Below are 26,718 nucleotides of genomic sequence, written 5' to 3'. Positions count from 1 at the left end.
ACCGACTGAGTTATGCACAAATGGGGGAATGATGCAACTTTATTTACCCTAATATTAGTCCAGCTTTTCCTTCAGAATGGGGGAAATAATTGGGTGTATTTTGTTCACTCTTATACTTTTCTTACTATTATGTATTCATGTCAGGCCATATTATACCTTTGTTCTACATCCATAACTCCTGTTGACATCCGTGGAGAAGGCTGGGGGTTCATTCATAGTTCAAGGTGCTGTTTTAACATACAGTGTCTTCACTCATAATGAAATTCCCCTCTGTACAGAGGGCCAGCATAAAGGTCTAGGCATCACATAAGTCCTATTTTGATGGGTTAAGAGGGACTTGCTGTAAGTGGTATGTAGGCTTTGTGCTGGCCTCCCTGCACAGGAGAAGAATTTCTCCCTGAAAGCACAGAACAGCTGTGACCACGGGAGGAAGGATGATTTTCATGTGATATGCCAGTTCAAAAGACACTGACCAGTCAATGAGAATAAAGCCAAATCCCAGGAAAGTAGAACAGAAAGTTTCAGTGTACACAATGTGTAAAGTTTGCAGCATGCATCCCACCTCAGATTGTTAGAAAGGCAGGCATGTGTAGGTGACAGCATATTACAATATTAATTATTGAGCACAGAACTGGTATTGGTCTGTGCATAATGGATCATTGGGATCCACAGAGCAATTATCTGTGGTAGACGTTAAATTCACCTGTAGCTTTGACACTGTTGCATATTTACCTTTTTTGTCTAAGGCCTTGATCCAGCAAAGCACGTAAGCACATGATAAATGTTCTAGTGAAGTCAGTGGGACTTTTCCCATGCTTAAAGTCAAGTATGTGCTTAGGTGCTTTGCTGGATTGATTCCAGGGATCCACAACAGTAAGAGAAAATAATAATAATACTAAAATATAAACTTATTTTGCTAGTCATTTAGACACCAATTCTGCAAGGGACTTAAGCATGTGTTTAAAGCTTCCTGAATTGGGGCCTAAGTGCATATCTAACTCCAGCTCATTCTTCTTAGATTAGTATTTGGACTCCACCAGATCCAGTGGCTAGGGATGATATTTATTACTAATAAATAAAGTAATCCAGTAATTGTATAGTTTCAGAGTAACAGCCGTGTTAGTCTGTATCCGCAAAAAGAAGAACAGGAGTACTTGTGGCACCTTAGAGACTAACAAATTTATTAGAGCATAAGCTTTCGTGGACTACAGCCCACTTCTTCGGATGCATATAGCTATATGCATCCGAAGAAGTGGGCTGTAGTCCACGAAAGCTTATGCTCTAATAAATTTGTTAGTCTCTAAGGTGCCACAAGTACTCCTGTTCTTTTTTTAGTAATTGTATAGGGACCTGGAATACCTCAACTGTAAACATCCTCCAGTTTAGTTATATTTTCCCATACTATACAATGTATAAATTACTCAAAATTGGAGTGGAAGTGAGTATAGAGATCCTAACAAATGAATTCTCATAGGCTGGTGAGATGGAGTGCACTAGAAGAATTGCTTGTCTGCTTAGTGCTGTCATAAATGTTCTTCTGGTAGGGATTGATTTCTTCACCCCCTGCAGTCAGAAGATTTTTAGTATTTCTTTTAAAAGAATACGTTCTCCAGGTTCTTGCACTGTTTTCTTGTACGCTCTTCCAGCACTTGTGTACAGAGAGAACATGTGCCATCAAAATACAATGAAAATAATGTATTTGACTATGCATTGGTTTGTGTTTTAATAGGCATTTTCCCCCAGTATTACGGATTCTTCTCATACCAGAGGGTTGCTCACAGGGTTTTGAAAGTGGATTTTAAATTAAGCCTATGTTGCCCCTTGACTTTTGTGATCATACAGTTTGGCCCCACCTGGCCAATGAGTGCCAGAGACTCCAAGCGGGGAGGAGCCTACCTGGTGCCCTCAGTGGGTATCTCCCTTCCTCGCTGCTGGGGCTGGGCCCCCTTTGATGCTGGCACCATCCAGTTCTTCTTCGAGAGATGTCCCTGTGGGTGCTCCACTACAGGTGTTGGTGCGTCCCTGCGCCTTCGCCCGGAGATTTTTGCAGCAGTACTCATAGCGGCCACGCATGCTCAGAATCTGCCCCCCCGCTGTGACTCTAGGGTAATAGAACGCATGCGTGGCCGGTCTCCTCAGTTCCTTCTCAACCGTCCCCGGCCTGAGACGGAGCTCAGCAGACTCATTAGAGAATCCTTCACTATTGCCTTAATTATCCTTTAGAAACCAGTTTTTTCTGTCAGTTTTCTCTGTTAAAATAGTTACTTACCCAGTTTATCTTAAAAAAAAAAAAAAAAAAAAATTTCCTGTCAGCCGCGGCTATGCCGGGCTCCACCGGTTTCAAGCGCTGTGCTATTTGTAAGGAAGCTATCCCGTCATCGGACGGGCACTCAAAGTGTATAAAATGTTTGGGGGAAGCTCACATTCCCCAAAAATGTGCCCACTGCTGTAAACTCAGCTCCAGGGCACGGAAAGACAGGGAGCTTAAACTCAAACTGCTCCTGCTTCAAAAATCTATCGGGTCAGTTTCAGACCCAGGCATTGAAGCCGGCTCCGCTACCCGACACAGCCCCCCCCCCCCCTCAAAAAAGCTCAAGAAGTCTACGAAAAAGGGGCACCTTTCCTCACCGAGCAAGACTATGAGGCATAAAGTTTCTCCAGGCAGATCAACGATCTCTCTGCCTGTGATTCCTCGCCTCAGCAATTTTCACGAGCCAGGCTCCTCTGGAACAGCGCAAAAGCCGCCTGAGGCTTCAGCGCCGCCGAGAAGCTCCGGTGCCGAGGCACCAGGCTTCCAGTTGCCTGCCTCAGGGACGGCACCGTTCGGCACCGCGAATGAGACGGTGCCGACATTCTACAGCACGCCTCACCCGAGGTAGCCCGACATTTCTCGCCCGGCACCGACCGCGGCACCGACGCCTGCGGGGCATTCTGACACACAGATCACAGCCAGAAGCCCCGATCGCAGGAATGCTCTTGTGCAGCAGCCTCTGTCGGCTCAGCTTTCATCTCCCGCAGGAGCTGCTTTCACTCATTTTACCCAGACAGCTGATCTGCTAGTATCACCTACCTTGCAGTCTCCGCTGATGAATGCATATTCTGTTTCGATGCCTGAGTCAGGATCTGAGCAGTTTTCCTCCAGTGAGGAGGAAGCAGATCCACAGGGAGTTTTTTCCCCATATCATGACTCCCAGCCCCGGACCCAGAGCAATAAGGGCTATGGAAATACTACCTCATCCCACTCTCAGGACCCTGCCCCTTGGGGGATGAACCCCTGGATGGCACCACCTATGCCCTACCCACCACCATGGCAATACTGGACACCATGGACACCATACCCTCGGGAACACATGCCCCGTGGCCATTCGACCAGGCGCAACACTGATCCAGTGCCGTCTCCTAATGCATATGCTAGTGACACGAGACGCCTGGCAACACAGCCACGTTCCCAGGATAAACCTAGCCCTTCTCCTGGTCCAACAGATCCGGAGTTAGCACCGGAGGAAGCATTACTTCCCCTTCCTCCCACTCCCTCTGATGAATATACAAAATTCCAGGACCTCTTTAAGAGAGTTGCTAGTGACCTGAACATTAACTTGGAAGTGGTTCCCGAACAACAGCATGAGCTAACGAACATCCTACAGCCCCCTTCTTCCTCCAGAGTGGCACTTCCAATTAACGCAGCCCTTTTAGAACCCGCTAAGTCCATCTGGCAGACTCCAGCGACAAGCCTACCTACCTGCAAGCAAGCGGACAAGAAGTATTTTATTTCTCCAAAGGACTCTGAATTCCTTTTTACCCACCCAGCACCAAACTCATTGGTAGTGGACGCTGCGAACCAGAGGGCCAGACAACAGTATTCTCGTTCTGCCCCACCTAACAAGGATAGCAAACGACTGGACCTGTTTGGTCGCAAGGTCTATGCATCCTCCACCCTCCAATTTCGCATAGCTAATTATACTGCAGTCCTGGCAAAATACGACCATAAAAACTATAATAAGTTAATGGACTTTATTGATGACATTCCAGAACAAAGAAAACAACAGTTCAGAGCTATAGTTTCTGAGGGCCAAGCCATTTCACGCACCGCTCTCCAAGCAGCCCTCGATGTAGCCAACACAGCGGCAAGATCTACCGCTACAGCGATAGTCATGCGACGGGGCTCTCCTCTTCCTTTTTTCCTCGCGAAGTTCAGAACACAATTGAAGATCTTCCCTTCGACGGTGACAAACTCTTTGCTGCTAACACGAATGAAGTGCTTCATTCAATGAAAGACTCCAGAACAACCCTCCGGTCTTTAGGTCTCCAGACACCTACGGCAAGAAGACGACAATATCGATACCAACCATACCACCGGCCACGTTATCCCGCATTTACACAACCTTCCCATAGACCGCAGGAACAGCAACAGCCGCAACGTCCACGACCAAGATTCCAGCGACGTCGCCCAAACTCTACAGGGGCGCCTCAACCCCCACCAGCTAATAGGCAGATTTGAAAACTTGGTCGAGGGTTTAGAAAGCAATGCCCTCACTTCAGCCGGCACACCAATCTTTGGACACCGCCTACGACCTTTTTTCCAACAATGGAGGAAGATTACCTCCGACAAGTGGGTCTTAGAGGTAGTTACAATTGGATACGTCATCCCCTTCCTCTCCTTACCTCCCACCCACCCACCCTCCCCGGCCCTCTTCAGGGACCCTTCTCACGAGCAGCTACTCCTCCAAGAGGTGCAACATCTCCTTCATCTGGGAGCAGTAGAAATCGTGCCAGAGCGACACAGAGGGAAGGGTTTTTACTCCCATTATTTCTTAACGGAGAAGAAAAATGGGGGATGGCGACCAATCCTCGATCTCAGGCGGCTCAACAGATTCATCAAAAAGCAAAAGTTCAAGATGGTGACCCTCAATACCATAATCCCAGCGCTGGAGCAGGGCGACTGGTTTTCTGCCCTCGACCTACAAGATGCCTATTTCCACGTCACTATACATCCGGCCCACAGACGTTTCCTCCGATTTACCCTTGGTTCCACACATTTCCAATACAGGGTACTCCCCTTCGGACTATCTACAGCCCCCCGTGCTTTTTCCAAACTTCTAGCTGTAGTCACTGCTCACCTCAGGAGACAAGGGGTAATAATATTTCCGTACCTCGACGATTGCCTCCTCAAAGCTTCAACATTCGACGAGGCGCTCCGGTTCACACGACTCACAGTCGAGTGCTTTCTTTCTCTCGGCCTACAAATAAACAGAACAAATCCACATTACGCCCCACCCAGCACCTTCAGTTCATAGGCGCAGACCTCGACTCTCGGACCGGGCTAGCATCGCTCCCACCCGATCGCTACAATTCCATAAAACAACTGACCACAACTATTCGCAACAGCCCTCAGGTAACTGCCCGAGACTGGCTGCAACTACTAGGTCACATGGCCTCGTGCACTTTTGTCGTCCAGAATGCACGCCTACACATGAGGTGCTTCCAAGCGTGGCTGGCAACGGTTTACAAACCGAATATGCATTCTTTAAACAAGACTCTCTCCCTGCCTACTCCAGTCAAAGACTCGCTACGTTGGTGGACCGTCCACTCCAACCTTTGTTCTGGAGTCCCGTTTCTTCAACAGGCTCCATCACGCATTCTGACCACCGATGCATCTATGACAGGGTGGGGTGCACATATGTCTCATCACACAGTACAGGGACTATGGTCACCAACCGAGACCTCCCTGCACATAAATGTACTAGAACTTCGAGCCATTCGCAACGCGTGCCGTCACTTCCTGCCACTAATCAAACATCATCACGTACGCATAATGACGGACAACATTGCTTGCATGTTTTACGTAAACAGGCAGGGCGGAGCTCGTTCCCATTCGCTGTGCACAGAGGCTATGAAGCTCTGGAATTGGTGCATTGTGAACAACATCCGGGTATCAGCTGCTTATCTTCCCGGAATCATGAACACCACAGCGGACGAACTGAGCAGACGCTTCCCATGGGACCACGAGTGGGAGATAGACGAGAAAACCATTCACAACGTATTCAGCATCTGGGGTTACCCAACAATAGACCTCTTTGCAACTGCAAAGAACAAGAAATGTCTCAATTTCTGCTCCAGAGCAGGACTGGGCAAACATTCCCTGGGGGATGCATTCATGATCTCATGGCACCGAAACCTATTCTATGCGTTTCCCCCGATACCAGTTCTCAACAGGGTTCTGATAAAAATACGAACGGATCGAGCCAAGGTGATCCTCATTGCCCCATCGTGGCCCAGACAACCATGGTTTCCCTTCCTCACCAGAATGTCAATCCAACCACCAATCTCCCTGCCGCTTATTCCGAACCTTCTATCTCAGCAGCACGGTCGTTTTCTCCACCCCAACCTGTCCATGCTTCACCTCAAGGCCTGGTTCCTACGTGGTTCTCCCAACGCGAATTAGATTGCTCCGAACAAGTTCAGGAGGTGCTCCTACATAGCAGAACGCAAGCTACTCGCAAGACCTATCTTCAAAAGTGGAAACGATTCACACATTGGTGTTCTGCCAAACATCTTTCTCCTACCTCGGTACCTCTTCCGTTTATATTGGACTATCTCTTGGGCCTTAAGCGATCCGGCCTTTCTTTCAGCTCCATCAGGGTCCATTTAGCTGCTATTACGACTTTCCACGACAAAATTGATGATACGTCTGTCTTTGCTCATGCTACTACGAAGCGTTTCCTCAAGGGCCTACAAACCTTATATCCAGACATTAAACAACCGACCACCCCCTGGGACCTTCATCTGGTACTGTCTGTCCTAACTCAGCAACCCTTCGAACCCCTAGCCACGTGCTCCCTTTTACACCTCTCCATGAAAACAGCGTTTCTAGTGGCAATTACTTCTGCCAGACGGGCAGGAGAAATAGCAGCTCTCATGGCTCATCCACCATATACGATATTTTTTAAAGACAAGGTTACCCTCAGATTGCATCCCAAATTTCTTCCAAAGGTTCACTCATCATTCCATATTAATGAACCCATACACCTCCCGACTTTTTTCCCGAAACCACATGCAAACTCCTTTGAAGCCTCAATGCATACACTAGATGTTCGCAGAGCCTTGTCATTCTATTTGGATAGAACCAAACCCTTTAGAACCTCCTCTAGACTTTTTGTCTCTGTTGCAGAGCGCTCCAAGGGCATGCCTATTTCTACCCAGAGACTCTCGAACTGGATCTCCCAGTGTATCCGACTGTGCTATCAGATGAAAGGGGTTGCACCTCCAGATGGCATTAGAACACACTCCACTAGATCTCTGGCTGCCTCCATCGCGTTCTTACGCAAAGTCCCCTTGGCTGACATTTGTAAAGCAGCCACCTGGTCATCTGACCATACTTTTGTTAAACACTATGCCCTTATTCAAGGCCCTTTATCTGACATACGCTTGGGCAGGGCGGTACTCTCGACGGCGTTCCTACCAGATCCGAAGTCCCTACCTCCTTAAGATACACTGCTTTTAAGTCACCTGTAGTGGAGCACCCACAGGGACATCTCTCGAAGAAGAAGAGGAGGTTACTCACCCTGTGCAGTAACTGACGTTCTTCGAGATGAGTGTCCCTGTGGGTGCTCCACTACCCACCCTCCTCCCCTCTACTTCGGAGTTGGGGGGCCTCCGTGGTAGAGAAGGAACTGAGGAGACCGGCCACGCATGCGTTCTATTACCCTAGAGTCACAGCGGGGGGGCAGATTCTGAGCATGCGTGACCGCTATGAGTACTGCTGCAAAAATCTCCGGGCGAAGGCGCAGGGACGCACCAACACCTGTAGTGGAGCACCCACAGGGACACTCATCTCGAAGAACGTCAGTTACTGCACAGGGTGAGTAACCTCCTCTTCCCCCAGCCGTTTAGGCAGGTGAGTGACACTTGTTGCTAACAGCATGTGCTTTGCAGATAGACTTGCCGACTAGCAGACTTTTAGTTGTAAGTCATACTTTCTGTCAGTATTACTTCCCACCTAATGTGCAACAAGTGTTGAAAGTAACCCCAATCCACATTTGTTGGTATTTTAAGACTGGAAGTTGGTCATGGTTTTATAGGGCAAATATAGAATAAATATTTTTCTGTTACATTTCTCAGGCCCTTCGTTTAAAGCAAGTAGCTTGAAAGCTGATAAAAAATTGGAATTCGTGCCCACAAATTTACACATACAAAGAATGAGAGTCCAGGATGATGCAGGATCAGGTACATCTCTCTCTCGTGTGTGTGTGTGTGTGTGTGTGTGTGTAAATATATATATATATATACACATTCTTCTCTTTTTTGGGTTTCCACCATCCAGAGCTAAGTTTCCCCCAAACCAGTGTGTAGCTTCTGTGCAGTACTAATAATATTTAACATTTTAATTGCAGCTACCATCCTTATATCTCAAAGCACTTTACTAAAGTAGAGTAAGTATCATTACCCCAGTTTTATAGATGGCAAAACCAAATGGCAGATCAGCTTGTCCAAGGTCATGTAGCACATCAGCATCAGAGCTAGGGAACAGAACCCAAGTCTCCCACCTTCCATCCCTGTGCTGTATCTACTGGATTAATCTGCTGGATCCCCTTTGGTTTTAGGAGCCACCAGGATCTTTTCTGGTTGGCATGACATCAGAGGCCCTCCCTGTTGTTGCTTTTTTTTTAGATTAATTTAATTGTGAGGGGCCATCATGTGTGCTGCACTTTAGATGTGTAAAAAGACATTAACTTGTTTAGGTTGAGCTTGCTTCTTTGTAAAAGACCTAATTTTCTCTTTTCATTTAATATTCAGCCCCATCCACCTGTCGACCCTAGCTGCCTTGTGTATCCTTCAGATAGGGGGGATGATAGGCTGAGGTATCAAGGTTAATCTTCCTTCATCTCCAGACATGGGAATATTGTCTTTGTAGGTCTTCCAGAACAAGAAACAGGGGTCCAGGTTTCAAACAGGGGTCTTTTACTTTGTAGCACATGGCAGCTTCTCACCACTAATGCAGTTCCAAACTTTTTAACACTCAACATTGTTCTGAAGACTTCAGTCTCTGGCAGGACTATTTGAGAAATTACCTTTCAGTAGTTTGAATTTTCACAGATTCAACCAAAGTAAAGATGGTGAACTTTTATCTGTAAGCACTTTTTGTCCATCCAGATCAGAATTATGACATAGTAACCATAGGAGCACCCGCAGCTCACTGTCAAGGCTTTAAATCGGGGGGTCTACGGAAAAAGCTGCATAAATTTGAAGAGGCAAAGAAACAGTAAGTAGAAGAGATATTATAAACTCATATTATAAACTCATCAAAATCTCCAGGCTTTGCAAAATCATCACATTCCATGTTTTTGTTGCACCTCCATCTGGAAGTTCTGCCAAATACTATGAAGATTATGCTATGCTTTTTTCAAAGAGGGAGAAGAGAAAAAACAGTTTTTCCACTGTTTTTTGTTTACTAATCGTTCCTTTTCAAATTACTTTTTGGGAATATTTAATATTACGGGACAGTTGTTAAACTAGCTAAACTGAACAACTTAAGTGTTGAATTGGATTTAATTGAGTTTAAGTTCTGTCTAGTTGTGGAGGTAGAAAATATCATTGGAATCTCTTTAAGTATGTTACATTTGATACTTTCACTCCCTTTAGCTTGCTTCCTCGGCACATCTGGGAAGCATTTTCCAGATCAGTCAAAGTAAATTTTGTCTTGGGCTATATCCTTATTTGTGACTGTGGTTAACTGAAGAACTGAGATTAGCATTACTCTAATTTACCTTCTGAAGTCAGATAGAAATTGGCTAAAATAATTTCTTAGACTCTATCTCTTACTAATTTCCTAAAACTACAACATGCTTAGACACCCATTCTACGCTGGAGTCATCCACCTCTGGTCCTTCCCCAGAGCTTCAGAACTCTATGCAAAGACAGATCAGTTGACTTGTTCTACCCTTCCTAAGAGGCAGCAGCAGTTCCTCAAATGCAAGTTTCTTATTAACAACTTGGATTTAGTTATAGGGCCAGTTGCTCCAGGTTTCTCTATATTGCCCCAGGTATTTTGCTGCTGTGTAGTTACTAATTGTTCTCCATCCATATTAAAATAAAAATATTAGGCCAGAGTGTGCCCCCTAGATGCATGCCTAGAGAGGACCCTCTGTACACTGATCTCCCCCTTTCTAACTTGCAGGAGGAATAATTCACCTCTGTGGTACTATGCCCCCTGCTCCTGATCACACCTTGGCTTCTCGGGCGGGGTTAGCCATTCACACTGCAGGCTGAGGCAGAAATTGAGAAGGCCAGGTGCACTGAAGGGGAAGGCACATGCAGTGTCCCTTCAGGCTTCAAGGGGTATCTCTGCTCCACAGCAGGAAGCATGCCCTTGCAGCCAGGTGACAGACCTGTGCCAGTTCTGCTTGGGCTAGCACTTTAGAAATAGAAGTGTGGATGTTGCAGCATAGCCAGTGGCACAGGCTAGCCACCTGAATAAAAGGACTTAGGGGGTGGGGCAGCTAGACCATGTCATTGCCAGTGCCCACACTGCTATTTTTAGCCTGCTACCTTGAGTAGAACTAGCATGTGTCTTTTCTACCGAGGCTGGGAGGCACACTCTCAGCTGCAATGTAGACATACCCAAGGAGCTTACAAGAGAAAGATAATATGACTCTGGGCTGCATTATCTTTACTGTAGAACCCCGCTTTGGGGGCTACAGGAGCAGCTGCAGCCAAGGGGAGACTTTTGCAGCCTGCCTCGGGGTCAGAGCTGGTGGGAAGGCACAGAGAGAGGGGATGATCTGGACACCAACCTCACTCAATTCAGTATTTTTGGAGGCTACTGAACTGTACCATCAGTGGCACTAATTTTGGTAATGGATAGGGCTACTAGCAGTACCAGTTAAAACCTTAGAGTCAGACTAGTACATGTAATGGTACAGTATTGAAACCAGTACTAACAACTGCCTCCTATAATTGCATCTGACTTACAAGATGTTCCAGGATGGGATTAGCAAAGACTATAAATCCAATAGGTTAGGCTGAACTTTTTGTTGTTGATACCAAAATCTGCCTTCAGAACTCAGAAGCATTCTATATCTGCCTACTTGGTTACTTATAGAGCCCTCATTACTGACTTATCTAAGCACCTAAACCACTGATGTCTTTTTTTCCATCAAATCTATTCAAAAACTCCATTTCCAGCCTGCATTTTTCTTCTGGGCCTTCACAAAGTTGCAGGTATTCTGATCCTATGTTGGAGAGTAACTTTCCTGTTGGCAATATCATTTGCTGGAAGGTAGCTCAAATTACAGGCCCTTTCTCTGTTGGACCTAAGTTTCCTTATTCAGTCTGTTGGATATCTCCTATTACAATATTAATTTAGAGTACTTTTGTAATGAGGCTTGAGACAATCTCCAAATCACATAAGTGAGCAGGGACAAACACTGTACCTACCAACATAATCTTAAAATATGTTTGATCAGAAGCATAGAAAATCAAGTATGCTTATTGCATTTCATCCTCACCACTTAACCAGGCATCACTGTCTTGGAACATTTCTTACTCTGATAATTTGGGGCCTTGCAAGCAGAATGAAAAATGAAATGTCCCGGAACTTGGAAAACCAAATGACATTGACTCAAAGGGGCTTGGCCTATACATGTAATTCAGGCATCACATCATAAACCTAATGTATAAAATTAGAAGCATAAAATAGTTCCTAAAAAAAGCACCAGGGTTTAATCTTTGGAGAAAAAAGCCAGAAGTATTGTGATAAATAAAATAAATCAGTAATACTTCGGTAAATGGAAAAAATACTGTATCTCAGGTGTAAGACTGGCTAGTCAATCTGCAGTGGCAGACTCAGTTTCTGTAGCGAGTGTTAGTTCTGTGGACTGTGTTATATAGGACAGGGTGGGCAAATTATGGCCCAGGGGCCAGATCCGGCCCATCTGGGCTTTGGATCCGGCCCACAGGATTGCCACCCCTGTGGCGCCGCGGGGCTAAGGCAGGCTCCCTGGCCCCACGCCGTTCCCAGAAGCAGCCAGCAACACGTCCCTGTGATCCCTGGGGAAGATGGGAGGGCAGAGAGCTCGGTGTGCTGCCCTTGCCTGCAGGCACTGCCCCCTGCAGCTCCCATTGGCCGGGAACGGGAAACAGCGGCCAATGGGAGTTTCAGGGGAGGTACCCGCAGGTGAGGACAGTGCATAGAGTCCTCTGCACCCCCTTCTCCAGGGGCCGTAGGGACGTGGTGCCGGCCACTTCCAGGAGAGGTTTATGGCCAGGGCAGGCAGGGAGCCTGTCTTAGTCCCACTGCACGCCACTGTCACCCCGGAGCCACTCAAGGTAAGCGGTGCTGGGCCGGCGCCTGCACCCCAAACCCCTCCTGCACCCCAACCCCCAGCCCTGACCCCCTGCTGCACCCCTCCTCCACCTCAACCCCCTGCCCTGAGTCCTGGACCGCACCCCCTCCTGCACCCCAACCCCCTGCCCTGAGCCCCTTCCCGCACTCTGCACCCCCTCCTGTACCCCTGCCCTGAGCCCTCTCGTACACCCCGCAGCCCTCCTGCGCCCAACCCCTTGCCCTGAGCCCCTTCCTGCACACCGCACCCCCTCCCACACCCCGCACTCCCTCCCTCACCCCAACCTCCTTGCCCCAGCCCTACATTTGTGGCCCTGCATGCAATTTCCCCAAACAGATGTGGCCCTTGGGCCAAAAAGTTTGCCCACCCCGAAGTAGGAGATAAGGCTAGATAATCATAATGGTCCCTGTATGAATCTCTGAATGTCATTAGGCCAAGAGACTGTCAATAGCAAAATCCCATCATTTGGATGCTTTATCACATGTTACATTAAAATCTGTAGAGCATGTTTTGGTAACTAAATAAAATGTATTCAGAGTCTAATCTCTCCTTGTTTACATACAGCTCTCATTAGCATTTTTAGGGATGGTGTGCTTTAAAGGGGAGAATAGAACCCACTATTAATAGATAAGAAATACAAGTGGTAGTCAGAAGTCCGTTTTGTGTGGTCATCTTTGCTGCTATACAAACCAATATAGTAGAATTTAATTTCATCTTTTTCATTTTTAGTGTTATGTACAAATGACTTTTATTTTTTCTGTTTCTTGGCAAGAGTGTTCCTTTTACACTTACAGCACCTAGAGCAAATAAAACACATTTGCCTGTGATTCTGCAGTATATGTATATTTTGCTTACAAGTTTAATCATATGCACATGCCTTTTTGAAAATATTAAGCAATTTAAAATATTTTCCCAAACTTACTTTGCTTTGTTTTCTGCTTTCAGTATTTGTAAACAATCTGCTAATTTTATTTTGGTTTTGTTTTTTTTAGCAGTTATGAGGAATGTTGGTGAGTTTTCTGTTTCTGAGAGTTTGTGGAGAGAGGTGTTTTTTTTTTCTTTTGGGATGGGGCAAACATTGGTGTATTTTAAAGTGTGCAGATTTTTTTAATGTCGTGCATCATAACACCATTAATTATGCTTTAAATGCTTAGTAGAACATGATGTATGAATGAATTGGTCCTTCCAACTGCAATTTCTATTTTGTAATGAACAGCTAACTTCATACCTCTCTCTGATTTTTATGAAGTCAGGAGACTTTGCAAATTAGAATAATACAATGTGTTCATCTGTTCCTCTGTTACTTCCAAAGAAAAACAGATAACAGACAGGCAGAGAGAAAGCTACACAAAACCATTTTTGAACCTTTCACTTCTACTGGATAACACATAACTTTAAGCCTTTATGATGTTATAATGGGCCTGGTTTATATTTTTGAAATTTATCTCTACACTTAAACACTTTTTCTTAACCCTTGTGCAGTTTTTTCTCCTTAATTTTATTCCTACATTGTTTAGTGCTGTAGGAGAAAAAGTGAAAGGTTAATCAGTGGTTTGATGGTGAAGCAGTGCTTCTGCTTTGAGCTAAAGTACTTGGAGTTTATTTGCTGATTATTATGACCGTTCTTCTTATGGCCTGATCTGAAGCCCATTGAAGTCAATAGAAAGACTCTCATTGTCTCTGGTGTCAAGTATCAGGGGGTAGCCATGTTAGTCTGTATCTACAAAAACAACAAGGAGTCTGGTAGCATCTTGTCTCCGGTGGGTTTTGGATCAGGCCCTGATCAGATTAGACCATGTATGTCTTCTGAAAGCACCACAGAATGCAAATTGTTTATTTAAAACTTTACACATCTAGTGACGTGCAGCTTGTGTGTTCTTTTTAAAAAAATGTTAAGGATAAGGATCTATTAAGCATATAATATAGCTTACTTATGCAGAATGACAGCTGTTCATTTGAAAGAGTGATCGCAGATTGGAAAATGAATACGTGTGAACTTCATGCCATAATAATTTCTTTCCTCTGATCATCCCAGGGAAATGTATTTATTTTTAAATAAGAGTATAATCTGAACATGCTGCATGGCCTTCCTGCCAAATACATCATCTTTCTGCATGTTAACTCTTCTGTAGTGGAAAGAAATTGCTCAGAGGAATTGTCAGCAGTAACATTGGATACCGTGGAGTAGGCTGAATCAGAATGCAGTAAAAGTCCTTAAAAAGGAGATCTATTTCATGTATGGATAGGAGTGTAGGGGATCAGATGTCCTTCTGTAGACAGGTGTGGGACCACAGGAACACAGAATGATGCCTGTTTCAGGGGTTATGTCTGCATTACATCCTTCAAACATGGTACTTATCCTTTTAAAGGAGGTCAGACTGGATAATCATAATGGTCCATTCTGGCCTTAAAATCTATTTATCTATGAAAATGCCTTCAGATTGATTTCTGGGACAGTTGCTTTTTAAGTGTGCCCTATGAGAGGCTCCTGCATTATCTCATAAGCACTCTGTAAAAGTGACTATTACTCTTGGGGGAATTCTGCACCAAAAAATTAAAAATTCTGCGCACAATATTTTAAAATTCTGCATATTTTATTTGTCAAAATAACACAATATAATTACACCAGTTTCAATTATTTTGCTAATTTACTTCAAAATACCTGTCAGCAAGTATGTCTACAGACAACAAAAAAGATTCAGGAAATGTTTTTTGACAAATAGATTCCTTACTAGGCATATTAATACAGAACTCTGAGTAATAATTAATTTAAACTACAATACAGAACCGTATTTCCTGTACCCCTCAGAAGCAGTGCAAAGGCTTGAGGGAGTCAGGGTTAATGGAGGAGCTAAGGGAGAGGGAATTGCTGGGAAGGAGCTTGGGTGTGAACTTGGAAGGTTGTTGGGTATGGGTGTGAAAAGTATGGAACAGGTTTTTTGAGGGGGTGGGGAGGGATTGTTAGGGAACTTCTTCCATGCAGACCTTGTCTGACCCCTAGCCTCTCCCATTCAGTCTGGCACATCTGCCCCTATCCCTATGCGTCCCTGCATCTCCTGTCCACATGTGTCCCTGCACTCCAACTCAGACACCCACTCTCCCATCTCCATGTGGCCCTGCACCCCCTCCCCCTCTCCTTATGTGTCTCTGTGCCCCCAATCAGCCAGCCGCCTTCCCTCATGTGGCCCTGTCCCCATGTGGCCCTGCACCTCCATTCCCATTCAGCTCCTGTCCTAATACATCCTCCCCCACTAGCCCTTATGAGTCCCTGTCTGACTCCCCAGCAGCCCCGGGCTGTCTGTCTCCCCATATACTCTGTCTCCTGACTTGGCCCAACAGGCACTGTGAAGAAGGCACTGCAGGCTCTTTCTCTTTTCTGTCTGGCTGGGAGCGGCTGCTCTGTTCTATCACCACATTGCCCTCTAGTGGGCAAAACACGGAACTGCAGCAACTTTCTGGCAGAAGCTATTTTCTGCACACACACACACACACACACACACACACACACACACACGCAAAAGTAAAAATATGTATGGCACATTAATTATGCACACGTGCAGTGGTGCAGAATTCCCCCAGAAGTAGAATACACATTCCTCTAGTTTCCTTGAAAAAGTTTATAAAAATTAAAATATGTTCCCCATCAGTGGCTTAACTCCCCCCCACCCTTCCCCCAAAACAAAAGAATTCAGACTCCTCAGAGATAGTGATTTGGAGCAATTGCACCTGGGAAATTAGACTCTCTGATATGCTAAGCATGGCTTTGTTCACCAAAGAACAGCTGGCATTTACAGTAACAATAGGTACTTTTATGTCTAATGGCTACAATGAAGCAATTAATGACAGGAAGAAGTGAGAAGGAGGAGAAATAAATTAACGTGTGCCAGTTTAGGCATCTTTGACTTGACACTTCATCCAGAATAGGCAAGGACGCTTATCACACCCTGAGCAGAGACAAAGACAATAAAACATCTGCATGCTGTTCCATGCAGCTGGTACATGTCAGCTGACTCCGACTGCAGGGTCATAAAATTGCAGTGGAGATCTATGGCTCGGACTGAAGCCCCACGAGGTCCTAGACCCCAGGCTCCAGCCTGAGCCTGAACATCTACATTGCAATTTTATAGCTCCGCAGCCCGAGTTTCAGGATTAGAGTCTTTCTACTGGTATAACTATTTCAGTTCAGGGTGTGGCTTCCCCCCCCCCCCCCAAATAGTTATAATGGGTCAACCCTAATGTGGATGCAGTTACACTGATATAAAGATGCATTTTACTGGTGTAGTCTATTCTCCTTCTCATCTTGGAATAAGCTATACTAGTGTAAGTACTATGATATCAGTATAACTTTGTCCACAGTAGAATGGGTTGTACAGCTTTAAGTCTGCTGGTGTAGTTAAAGTGATATCGTTGTGTGGAGACAAGGCTAAAATTCCTAACTTGGCAAGGAGATATCAGATGTAACTGTGTAAAGTGTATGTGTTTTGGGAAGAGGGAGAGTGGAGCAAGCAACCTAAGGAAACTGGTTCTGTCTCTGCTGGCAAAATTTGTCATACACATTCTCCTCAGAAAATTGTCCCTCCTGTATGTGATCTGTGAGCACAGTCATTTAGCATCTGAATGTTTTCATTAAATGCAGAGGTGCTCAGGTATAAGTGTTCCTGCTGTTTAATTGCCCATTGGTCTTCCATGGTTAATTGTTAGCTTAGGTAAATTTTGTTGTCCACAATTCCTTTTTCGGCATGAAGAAGTGTGACTAGAGTGTTTATACCTTCTGATAGATTGTTTTTAAATTGTTTCTTCTTTTTCAGCACTTCAACAAGCTCCCAGTCTATAATATACATACCACAGGACATTATTAGAGCAAAAGAGATTATTGCACAAATCAACACCCTGAAAACTCAAGTCAGTTACTATGCCGAAAGGCTCTCAAGAGCTGCCAAGGATAGATCAGCTAATGGCCTTGAAAGATCACTTGCCATTTTGGCAGATAAGGTATGAGAACAACAAAACAAAATCATTGATAAAAGTGAAGTGAGACACATTCTGAAGCACCCCTTTTTTGTGAGCTCCCTGAAAAATCCCAAAATGGTCTGTCTTGTGGCCCCACTCAGCCGGAATTGGAAGATAAATCCAGATGGGATTTTTGAATTTGCCACCATTTATTCAGGTTTTCTCTTCTCTTCCACTCACTCTTGCTTCCACCTCCTATGGATGGAGTGGTGAGGACTGAGAAAGAAGACTGATACCTATTGGCTTCCTTCCCCAAGTTTAAAGTATCACCTCCACCACGTGTCCAGTCACAACATCCCAGAGAAGAAAATCCTAAATTCACTTTCATACGCGTGTCTCTTTAACCACTGACTGGTTTGTTGAGCTCATTTCTGAATAAGCTATCATGCAACAGGAACTTGAAGAAACCGGAACACCACAAGGAGTCTTTGTTATCATTTCATTTGTATAATAATGACATGAACTTGGGGCAAATTGTAGTGATGCTGTTCAATTAATACTTGACTCCTGTAGCCTGATCTATAGATTATGAATAAAAATCCCCAGTTATCACTTTGAGGGTTGACAAGTTCTTGTCCCAAGATCAGGCCCGGTATTATTTAAATTATTTTATAGTTGGGAACCCCGATGTGCACAGGTGCAACACTCACACTAGAGGAACTCTTTTATATTTACAGATAAAATTTATTAATACATTTAGCAAAGTCAAAGACACTATAACTCAGTAAGGTAGATAGAGATAATATAGAAAGTACAACTGAACATCCATACTCTCACCATCCCTTGCAGAACAACTTGAAATGTTAGCCATTGTCTTCCTCGTCACCTTCCTCATCTTCATCAGTGGCCATCATTTTGGCCTCTCCCAAGGGCTACATCTCTCTACCCCTACTGCCCTGGGATGCCACTTTTATAATATGTTACGCTGATGTTACCATGACTAATGCAGATTTAGTAGGGGTTTCTCCCCTCTTCCTTATTTGTATTTCCTCCCCTTACCAATGTTAAGGTGTCCTTCTATAGGTCAGTGTATTTATGATTTCACCCCATTATCATATACGTCAATTCATTGTCATGGCACTCTTGCGGTTGGATGTTCCGACCAGAAGCTGGTATCAGTTCATGTTCTGTGGTTGGCTGATGTCATTATGGATAAGATTCCCCACACACACACACACTCTATTTCCAGTTCTCCAAAACTTATGAGTTACTTAAGTTTATCTATGCCAAAGGTCATAGGCCTCAAGCCTCATGCTAACTGCTGAAGCCAATGACTTACAGGATACAAGCCTGTAGGTTCCTTGCATTACTGCTGAATATAATAAAGCAGAATATAATGCAAAGCAATGACTATAATAGAGATAAGCTGGCCCACTGGGCTACACTCCACTCAATAAAAATGGACTGAACAGGCAATCAGAATGAAACTTATTTACAAGGACAAGAACAAATGCAGTTTTAGAGTTCTTTTGTTGTAGTATTCTGAGTTCTAAGAAAGCATAGCTAATAAATAAGCAGTACCCTATGACAGAGAATGCATTTGATAGTCAGTTTACTGTATACCCACTTGGGGTGCCTGTATACTTTCCCATAATGGAAGAAGGTATGTGATGAAATTAAAGTTAAAAATATACAGAAGAAAATACTTGTACATAGTGTATATCTGACCTGTGGATTCTCTGCTGCTGGATATTGTTAAGGCACATAGTTTAGTAAGCTTTTTTTAAAATAGGTGAATAAGAATAGTATCTGAAGGTATGTTATCTAGGAGAAAGGTAGGTCAGCAATCCTCATGTTTCAGGGCTTACGTACATCATTTGCCAGAATAAGGAAGAAATTCCCGCCAGGGTACAGTATTGCACAGTGAGGTGGATGTTTCATGCCTTCTTCTGAAGCATGTATCATTAGCCGCCGACTGAGACGGGTTATTAAACTAAATGGAACATTGCCATACCAGAGGAGACCAATTTCTGTGGACTGTATGAAGGTGCCTGAGTTTGTTTTTTTTTAAAGACTATTTCACTTAACAGAAAATGAAGTGCTGCCTCTAGGTAGAGGCACTAGGAACTGTAGATATTTGTTAAATATTCAGCATGTGTAGTCCTAAAATGTCAGTACACGTTTTTGAAAATTACACTTCACATTTTTGCTTCCTATATGTCCTTTTAAGTCCCTGCTGCAAAATAGGCAGCACAAACACAAAATGAGGGGTTTTTTTAAATGAAAAAATAAGAATGTAGATAAGGATTTAAAAGTGAAAATGGTTTCAAATTCTGTTTTCTGTTGTTTTTAGACACGGCAGCTTGTCACTGTCTGTGATTGCAAGTTATTGGCAAATTCAATACATGGATTAAATGCTGCAAGGCCAGATTATATAGCCTCAAAGGCATCTCCAACCGCTGGAGAGGGGGAACAAGTGATGCTAAGGAATGATCAAGACACTCTTGTGGCAAGATGGACAGGAAGAAATAGCCGATCTTCTCTGCAGGTGGATTGGCATGAAGAGGAATGGGTAGGTTTGCTGAATGGAGGGATGAGGCCTGCTGATGTCATCTCCTTTTTTCCCTTTTAGTATCCCTTTATTCCCTAGCCCTATGTCCCTTAGCATGTAGCTACTAGCCACAGGTCACCGATATCTACAAGTCTTATTTTGGAGCACAAGAGGACTGCATGTTTTAGGTCTGGTCTACACTTAAAATGTAGGCACCCAGGGGTGTTAAAAATCCACATCCCGTGTGCCATAGCTATGCCAACCTATATTTTAAGTGTAGACGCAATTAGGTTGATGAAAGAATGCTTCTCTCGCCCTAGTTACTGTAGCTTAGGGAGGTGGGGTCCTGACAGCAATGGAATAATTCCTTCCGTCGCTATAAACTGCATCTACGCTACAGGGTATGGTGCCTTAGCAATGCCACTGTAGTCCTCATAGGTAGACATGTTTTTAGTTATCCAAAGGGGTCGCTGATAGGTGTCTTGAAATGTTCCTTTCATCCTCTCTCTGTCTGCCCTTTGATCAGCAGGAGCAGAAGCAGGCACTGAAAAATTAGTCTGAGTCTCTTGCATAATAGCAGAGTCAGATCAGGTCTACATTGCAGACCTATGTTGGTTTAACTATGTTGCTTAGGGATGTGAAATATCAACACCCCTGAGCAACTAAGTTATACCAATCTAACCCCCACTCCCCCATGTATACAGTGCTATGTCAATGTCTTCTCCCATCGACACAGCTACTGCCTCTCGGGGAGGTGGATTAACTACGGCGACAGGAGAACTCTCTCCCGTCGGTGTAGGAGCATCTTCACTTAAGCGCTACAGTGACGCAGCTGCATCAATGCAGCATTTTAGGTACAGACCTGCCCTTGGGCCACCTGGCTGTCCTGCAGTCAGTTCTATATTGAGAGTTAATGGAGTATTCTTTTTAATGAAACAATTAAGAAACATTGTGCAGGGTGTCCCTTTATCAATCTCCATACACAGCCAAAAAAGAAGAAAACATAAAAAATAGAACTCTTGCAATATACTCTTAGATATTAGTTATGAAAAACAGCTTTTCAAAGGCTTTCCTGGTTTTTTAATCTAAATATTTAAGTGAGGTGTCTGTTTCTGTTTTAATTATGAGCTGCCTTTTAAAACAGGTCACGCCAAGAATTAAATGACTTTCCATCTAATGTTGCCAATTTAAATGAGAATTGAGCTGTCCTAACATTGTAGTGTAGTAGAAAGTGAAACGGATTGTTAAAATTGTTGAAATTGATTAGAATAGTGGTTAACCCTATGAAATACAGGAGGAAAAGAAATAATGTCAAACTACATTTCAGAGCTACCTCCAAAATAGACTCTCCTAGGGTTGATCCCTTCAGTGGCCTTCAAATGAAGCCCATAAAGTTCATTAGGTTACTAATATTGCACTACTTATTGGTTTACTCAGTTAAGTGTATACTGGATACAAGACACATCATATAACAATGATGTAAACTTTTCCTTCTGTATCTGATGTCTTATTGATTTTATATTCTGCTATAATATTATGTATGGGAAATTATGGGTGTGTACCACAGTATCGTGTATTTTTATATTCATATATGTACTGTGTGTATGTGTGTGTGTGTGTATAGACACACTAGCTACATATAAAAATACATGATACTGTGGTATAAGGGTTTTATCAGGATGAGTTTGGAATGGCCACATTACTCATAAGTGCGTTATACAGGCCATCCCAAATGAATGCCAATAAAATCTTTATACCACAGCCTCTGTTACAGGAAAATCTTGTAGGAATGTCTTAGTTTTAAAATTTGTTATTGGAACTATTTTTGTATCCCTTCAGCTGTAAATTCAGATACCTTAGTTACTTTGGCTAACTTTTTTAGAGGTAGTCTGTGACTTTGAAAGTCTCAGTTTCTGGGTGGCAGGCTTAGGAGACCTAGAGGCTGATTTTTCAAATTACTGATTACCCACAATCCCATTGACTTCAGCTGAGGTTGCAGATGTGTGTGCTGCACTTCTGAAAACCAGGCCTAAGGGGTCTCAATTCGGGCACCAAAATTAGAGGCCACTTTTGAAAATTGTAGCCAATGAGTCAAACTATGCAGGGTTCAAAAGGGAGACACCAAAAAAACCCTCTAAAATGAACTAAAATAGTCTTTCTGTACCTAAAAATAGCAAGGCTTTAAAGTAAGCTCTCTCTAGCCATTTTAAAGCTAGAAGTGAGTGATGGGTCCCATTGGGAAGCTGGGGACTTCCCTTTCCAGTGGTACTAAGTTCCATTTCTAGTTATGCAAGAACACAGGCACTGGAATTTAAAGTAACAATTTTTTAGGGATCGAAAAGCTGTCACTGGCCCAGGACTAAACTTTATCCACTCTGGACCTCAGGCAGGTGTAACTTTTGAGAAGAAAATTCTACATTTGGCTGAAGGAGGAAGAAACATTTTCCCTGTTAGGTTGATTGTTTTTTTTAAAAAAAGTGCATTTGAAGTTGAAAATAATACCTGGGGAGATGGATTAGTGGGCAGATGGCTTAAGAGAGTCAGAATTGTATGACAAATTTATCACACAGCTCTGCAGCTTACCATTTGGATGTCACTTTAACTTATATAGATACATATGGAGTATGTATGTATAAATGCAATGGCAAAGTGCAAACTTTCCTAAGCAATTGTGTCTAGAACCACAGCAGCCAAAGTATCTCTTTTTTGCAAATGTACTTGTCATCTAATGTTGAGATCTTCATAATTTAAAAGGGGATGTTTTTCTTTCAAGGAAAAAGTTTGGTTGAATGTTGACAAAAGTCTGGAGTGCATTATTCAGAGAGTGGACAAACTTCTCCAGAAAGAGCGTTTGCACAGTGATAGCTGTGAAGATGTTTTCCAGTGTGACATCAGCTGTACTAGTAAGAAAGGTAATCGGGATACTCGTGCCTACTGGATAAACCCAGAAGGCTTAGATGAGACCTCATCCTCACCACCATCATCCTCACCACCATCTTCAACCATATCATCCTCTGCATGCCATTCTCACAGAAACACAAGTGCGTATGACAGACCCTACTTTGCTGTATGTTGGCATATTTCTTAAACCTTTTAATTCATCTTTATGTCAAATTCTACATTTTTTAAATAGACAAAATACCAGACAAAGGGGCCTGGGTGAGTTTGGAGTTGCTAACCTTTGAAGTGAAATTCTGGCCCCACTGAAATCAACGGCAAATCTCCCATTGACTCCAGTGGGATCAGGATTTCACCCTTGGTGTTTTGAGAGCTGAGGTTCCAGATTTCAGATGAATAGAATGAATCTGGAAAGCATCATAGCCTGATATACTCAGCATATAGGTCAGGCTGTGACAGTTATGCCAATACCTCATTATTTTTTCTCTTGGCATCAGCTTGTCTGCTGCCTCAGGGCTACTCCAGAATACCTTTTAAAAGATAAAATAAAACACGAAAGTGGCCCATGCACTAATACAACGCTGATGAACAGAGCTGAGCTGCCAGAGTGTAATGCCAAATGAGAGTGCAGGAAAGGTGGAAGGGAAGTACTGCTGGGTGAGAGGTTCCAGAAGAGTGAGCTAAGAACAGACAGGTGCATTGGGTTTTTAAGATGTGTATGATATTTATCCTCATACTGATCTGCTCATCAAATGAATGAGTATCTCTCAGGTGAATGAGGTGGCCTGGTGATGACTGAGGATAACATGCTCTTGCTCCTACTATTTGTTTATGAAGGGTAGCAGCGTGTAGTGGACTGAGCACTTGATTAGGAGCCAGGAACTCCTGAATTCTACATCTGGCTCTGCTGCTGATTTGCTGTATGGCCTTGGGCAGGTCACTTATGCTTATTTTTTCAAGTCTAGGTTGCCTTAAAGTGAGGCAGTTAAATCTGTACTTAGGTACCTAAGTCAAAGTGATCTGAATTTCAGACGTGCCAAAATTGTAGTTCCCATTGAAGTCAATGAGAATTTGAAAATCAAGCTACTTTGACTAACATGGCTAAATATGCATTTAGGTGCCTACATACAGGCACCTTTGTTGGAACATTTTGGCTGTAATCTCTTCAGGTGTCGTGTCAGTTCACCCATCTGTAAAATGGCAGAATAGGCCAAATGCTTTCAGGGGTGCTGAGTGGGGGGAAGGGCAAAGCACTCTTACTAGTGGCCTCTGCAACGCATTTTGAAAATGTGTAGTGTGCGCTCCCTCTCACCTTTCCACTAGTGCAGTGTTTCCCAAACTTGGGACACCACTTGTTCAGGGAAAGCCCCTGGCGGGCCGGGCCAGTTCGTTTACCTGCCGCGTCCACAGGTTTGGCCAATCTCAGCTCCCACTGGCCGCAGTTCACTGCTCCAGGCCAATGGGAGCTGCTGGAAGTGGCGCGGGCCGGGGGACATACTGGCCGCCGCTTCCAGCAGCTCCCATTGGCCTGGAGCGGCGAACCGCGGCCAATGGGAGCCGCGATCGGCCGGACCTGCGGACACGGCAGGTAAACGAACCAGCCTAGCCCGCCAGGGATTTTCCTTACACAAGTGGTGTCCCAAGTTTGGGAAACACTGCACTAGTGCAATTCTCCAGGCACCCTCTGCCCCAACAGACTTACTGGCCAATTGGGGCTGTCAGTAGTGCTAGTAGTACCCCTGCTGCACTCCAGTTGATGTTTTTTTCCCATTAGGAAGCATGAGGGAAGGAGGGGCTCTTGGCAAGTTTTTCCCGTTCGTCACCAATGTGATTGTCTGGGGCAGTTATAATATAAGGCCCAATCAAACTGCCTTTTCAGTGAGTTAAATGGCAGTTGAATCAGCCTTAAGGTGTAACTGTGAACTTCTCTGTATATTAGCATGTATAAACTGACTGCAAATAATGCATTCAGCTATTTAAAAGTTACTGTTGGTTTGCATGGAAAGGTTGCCTTAAAATTGGCTCAAGCATTTAAGCAAAGTTATGGTAATATGTGGTATCAAAATAATCAATCAGTTGGATTGTATAGTACAAGCATAAAATGTAGGAAAGAAAAGATCATTCTAGTCTATTCTCCTGCTAGTTCAGCTGTAAACTAAATAACACTATCAAAACTATAGGTTCAAATGGTGCCAAATGTATTGTAAATAAATAATGCCTTAAGCATGTGAGTGAGAGAAATTCTTAAACTAATCCTACTTTGAAGCTCCATTTTAGGTTTACAAATTTTCTACCCTTGCAAGTTTTCATGATAATCATTTTCATAGAACAGATCAAGCAGTGATTAGTCTTAGAAAAGGTCATTTGGGTTTTGAACATTTCCATGTTTCATACTCTGTGGTATTTCATGCCTCTTCCTTCCACTATTTTTGCATGTCTGTGACTTCATGTTCATTCCACTATTAATATTTTAGCACAGTAAGAGATGTTAATTTTTAATACAAAAGTTGTTTAGTTTTTAAGTTAACCTTTTAACAGCATATGGTATACAATTGAACGTCTGTTACATATGATTTGCTGAATGTTCTAAATTGCCGTTTTTTTTCCCGAGAATATCCTATATTTCTTGGTATTTTATATTAATAAGCTATCATATTAGAATTGTTTGAGTATTTTCTTTCTGCTTCAATTATTTGAGCACCAGAACAACAGTTACATAAATTGATATTTGCTTAAATAATATATATGAAGGGAACATGTGAATGTATATGCCATTAAGATCTATGGATCCAATGTAATTTGTAAATATAACTAAAATAATCTTAGTAAAGAAGACTACTTAGTAGACCTTTCACACTGATTGATTTATAGCACACAGGAGCTGGAAGGTGGACTCCTTTAACTTATTGATCATATATGTTACTAGAGAGCATTTTAGTAAAATGTATTGCTGTTTTAGAGTGATCTAGTAACAAATGTGTGTAGCAATATATTCTGTTTGTTCACTCATTGAACCTTTCCTGGCCACTTATTGGTTGAAAACAGTAACATGATGAATCAATAAATTTCAATGTGCACACTTGTGCTCAACTCATTAGGTGTCTCATGTTAATAGTGAATAACTTCAGTGTTAACATTCAGAGTACTGAAACCTGAAGTTTTCCAAAACACGTTTTGGATTTTTTATTAAAAGAACTAGAGAGAAGCTGGTGTAGCTGTGGGTGGAATGTGGTCAGAAATCATGGCCATGCAGGCAGATTTATGTCAAAACTATTTTAGAACAGCCCTTTTCTTTAAAACTGTGCCTACAGCTTTTAATATTGCTTCACCCACTTCTACTCTGGATCTTAACATTCATTTCATATGAAAATGATATTAGATGCATCTCCCTACCTACTGTTTTGTGCAGCAGAAAATATCTGTAGCCATCTGGAACTCTACCCCCATCCTCACCCCAAAACCAAAACAACCTCCTTCCTACAACCTGCTCACTTAAACCACACCATCAGGAATAGCTGAAGTAAATATGCCCTGAAGGTGCATGAACTTGGGCGCTGTTAGACGAGGGAGTACAGCAAGTTCCAGAGTTTTGGGCACTCTGCCAGGAATGCCCTGCCCCTGTCTCCCGGTTGTACAAATCTGTCAGTCTGAGTGTTGATCCCAGCTATAAGATTATGAGAAGAGAAGCCGTTTCTGAAGTAGCCTGGACCCCAGCTGTTCCATAGGTCAAAACCAACTACTTGAATTGTACCAGAAATGAATTGGAAGCCACTACAAATAAAGTGCCTGACAGCACTTTGTAGACAACACTATGTCAATGGGAGGGCTTCGCTCATCGACATAGATACCTCCTCTCAGGTAGGTGGATTAAGTACACTGACAGGAGAAACTCTCCCTCTGGCATAGGAGCCTCTTCACATACAGAACTACAGTATGCCCTCAGAAGCATCACATTTCCTTGACTGACATGCATCAGAA

The 26,718-nt window shown here is 43.5% G+C and overlaps 1 protein-coding gene across 15 annotated transcripts in view; it reads left to right on the top strand.

Moving 5' to 3' along the window:
* INPP4A (inositol polyphosphate-4-phosphatase type I A) overlaps positions 1-26,718 on the top strand; it is a 218,690-nt gene that overhangs the window by 151,615 nt on the left and 40,357 nt on the right. For 8 of the 15 annotated variants that reach the window (XM_054009414.1, XM_054009398.1, XM_054009379.1 and 5 more), the window contains 6 exons: positions 8,119-8,223; positions 9,151-9,259; positions 13,334-13,351; positions 17,150-17,333; positions 19,645-19,863; positions 22,616-22,883. In XM_054009414.1, coding sequence (XP_053865389.1) covers positions 8,119-8,223; positions 9,151-9,259; positions 13,334-13,351; positions 17,150-17,333; positions 19,645-19,863; positions 22,616-22,883 — 903 coding nt within the window. The remainder of the gene's footprint in view (positions 1-8,118; positions 8,224-9,150; positions 9,260-13,333; positions 13,352-17,149; positions 17,334-19,644; positions 19,864-22,615; positions 22,884-26,718) is intronic. The other 7 variants (XM_054009432.1, XM_054009422.1, XM_054009406.1 and 4 more) reach the window with 3 other exon arrangements.

The sequence above is a fragment of the Malaclemys terrapin genome, chromosome 1, assembly GCF_027887155.1.
Source record: "Malaclemys terrapin pileata isolate rMalTer1 chromosome 1, rMalTer1.hap1, whole genome shotgun sequence".
In the NCBI taxonomy this organism is placed as follows: domain Eukaryota; kingdom Metazoa; phylum Chordata; order Testudines; family Emydidae; genus Malaclemys; species Malaclemys terrapin.
Note: the sequence above shows the minus strand (reverse complement) of the source record. Positions and strands in the feature narration are given on the sequence as shown.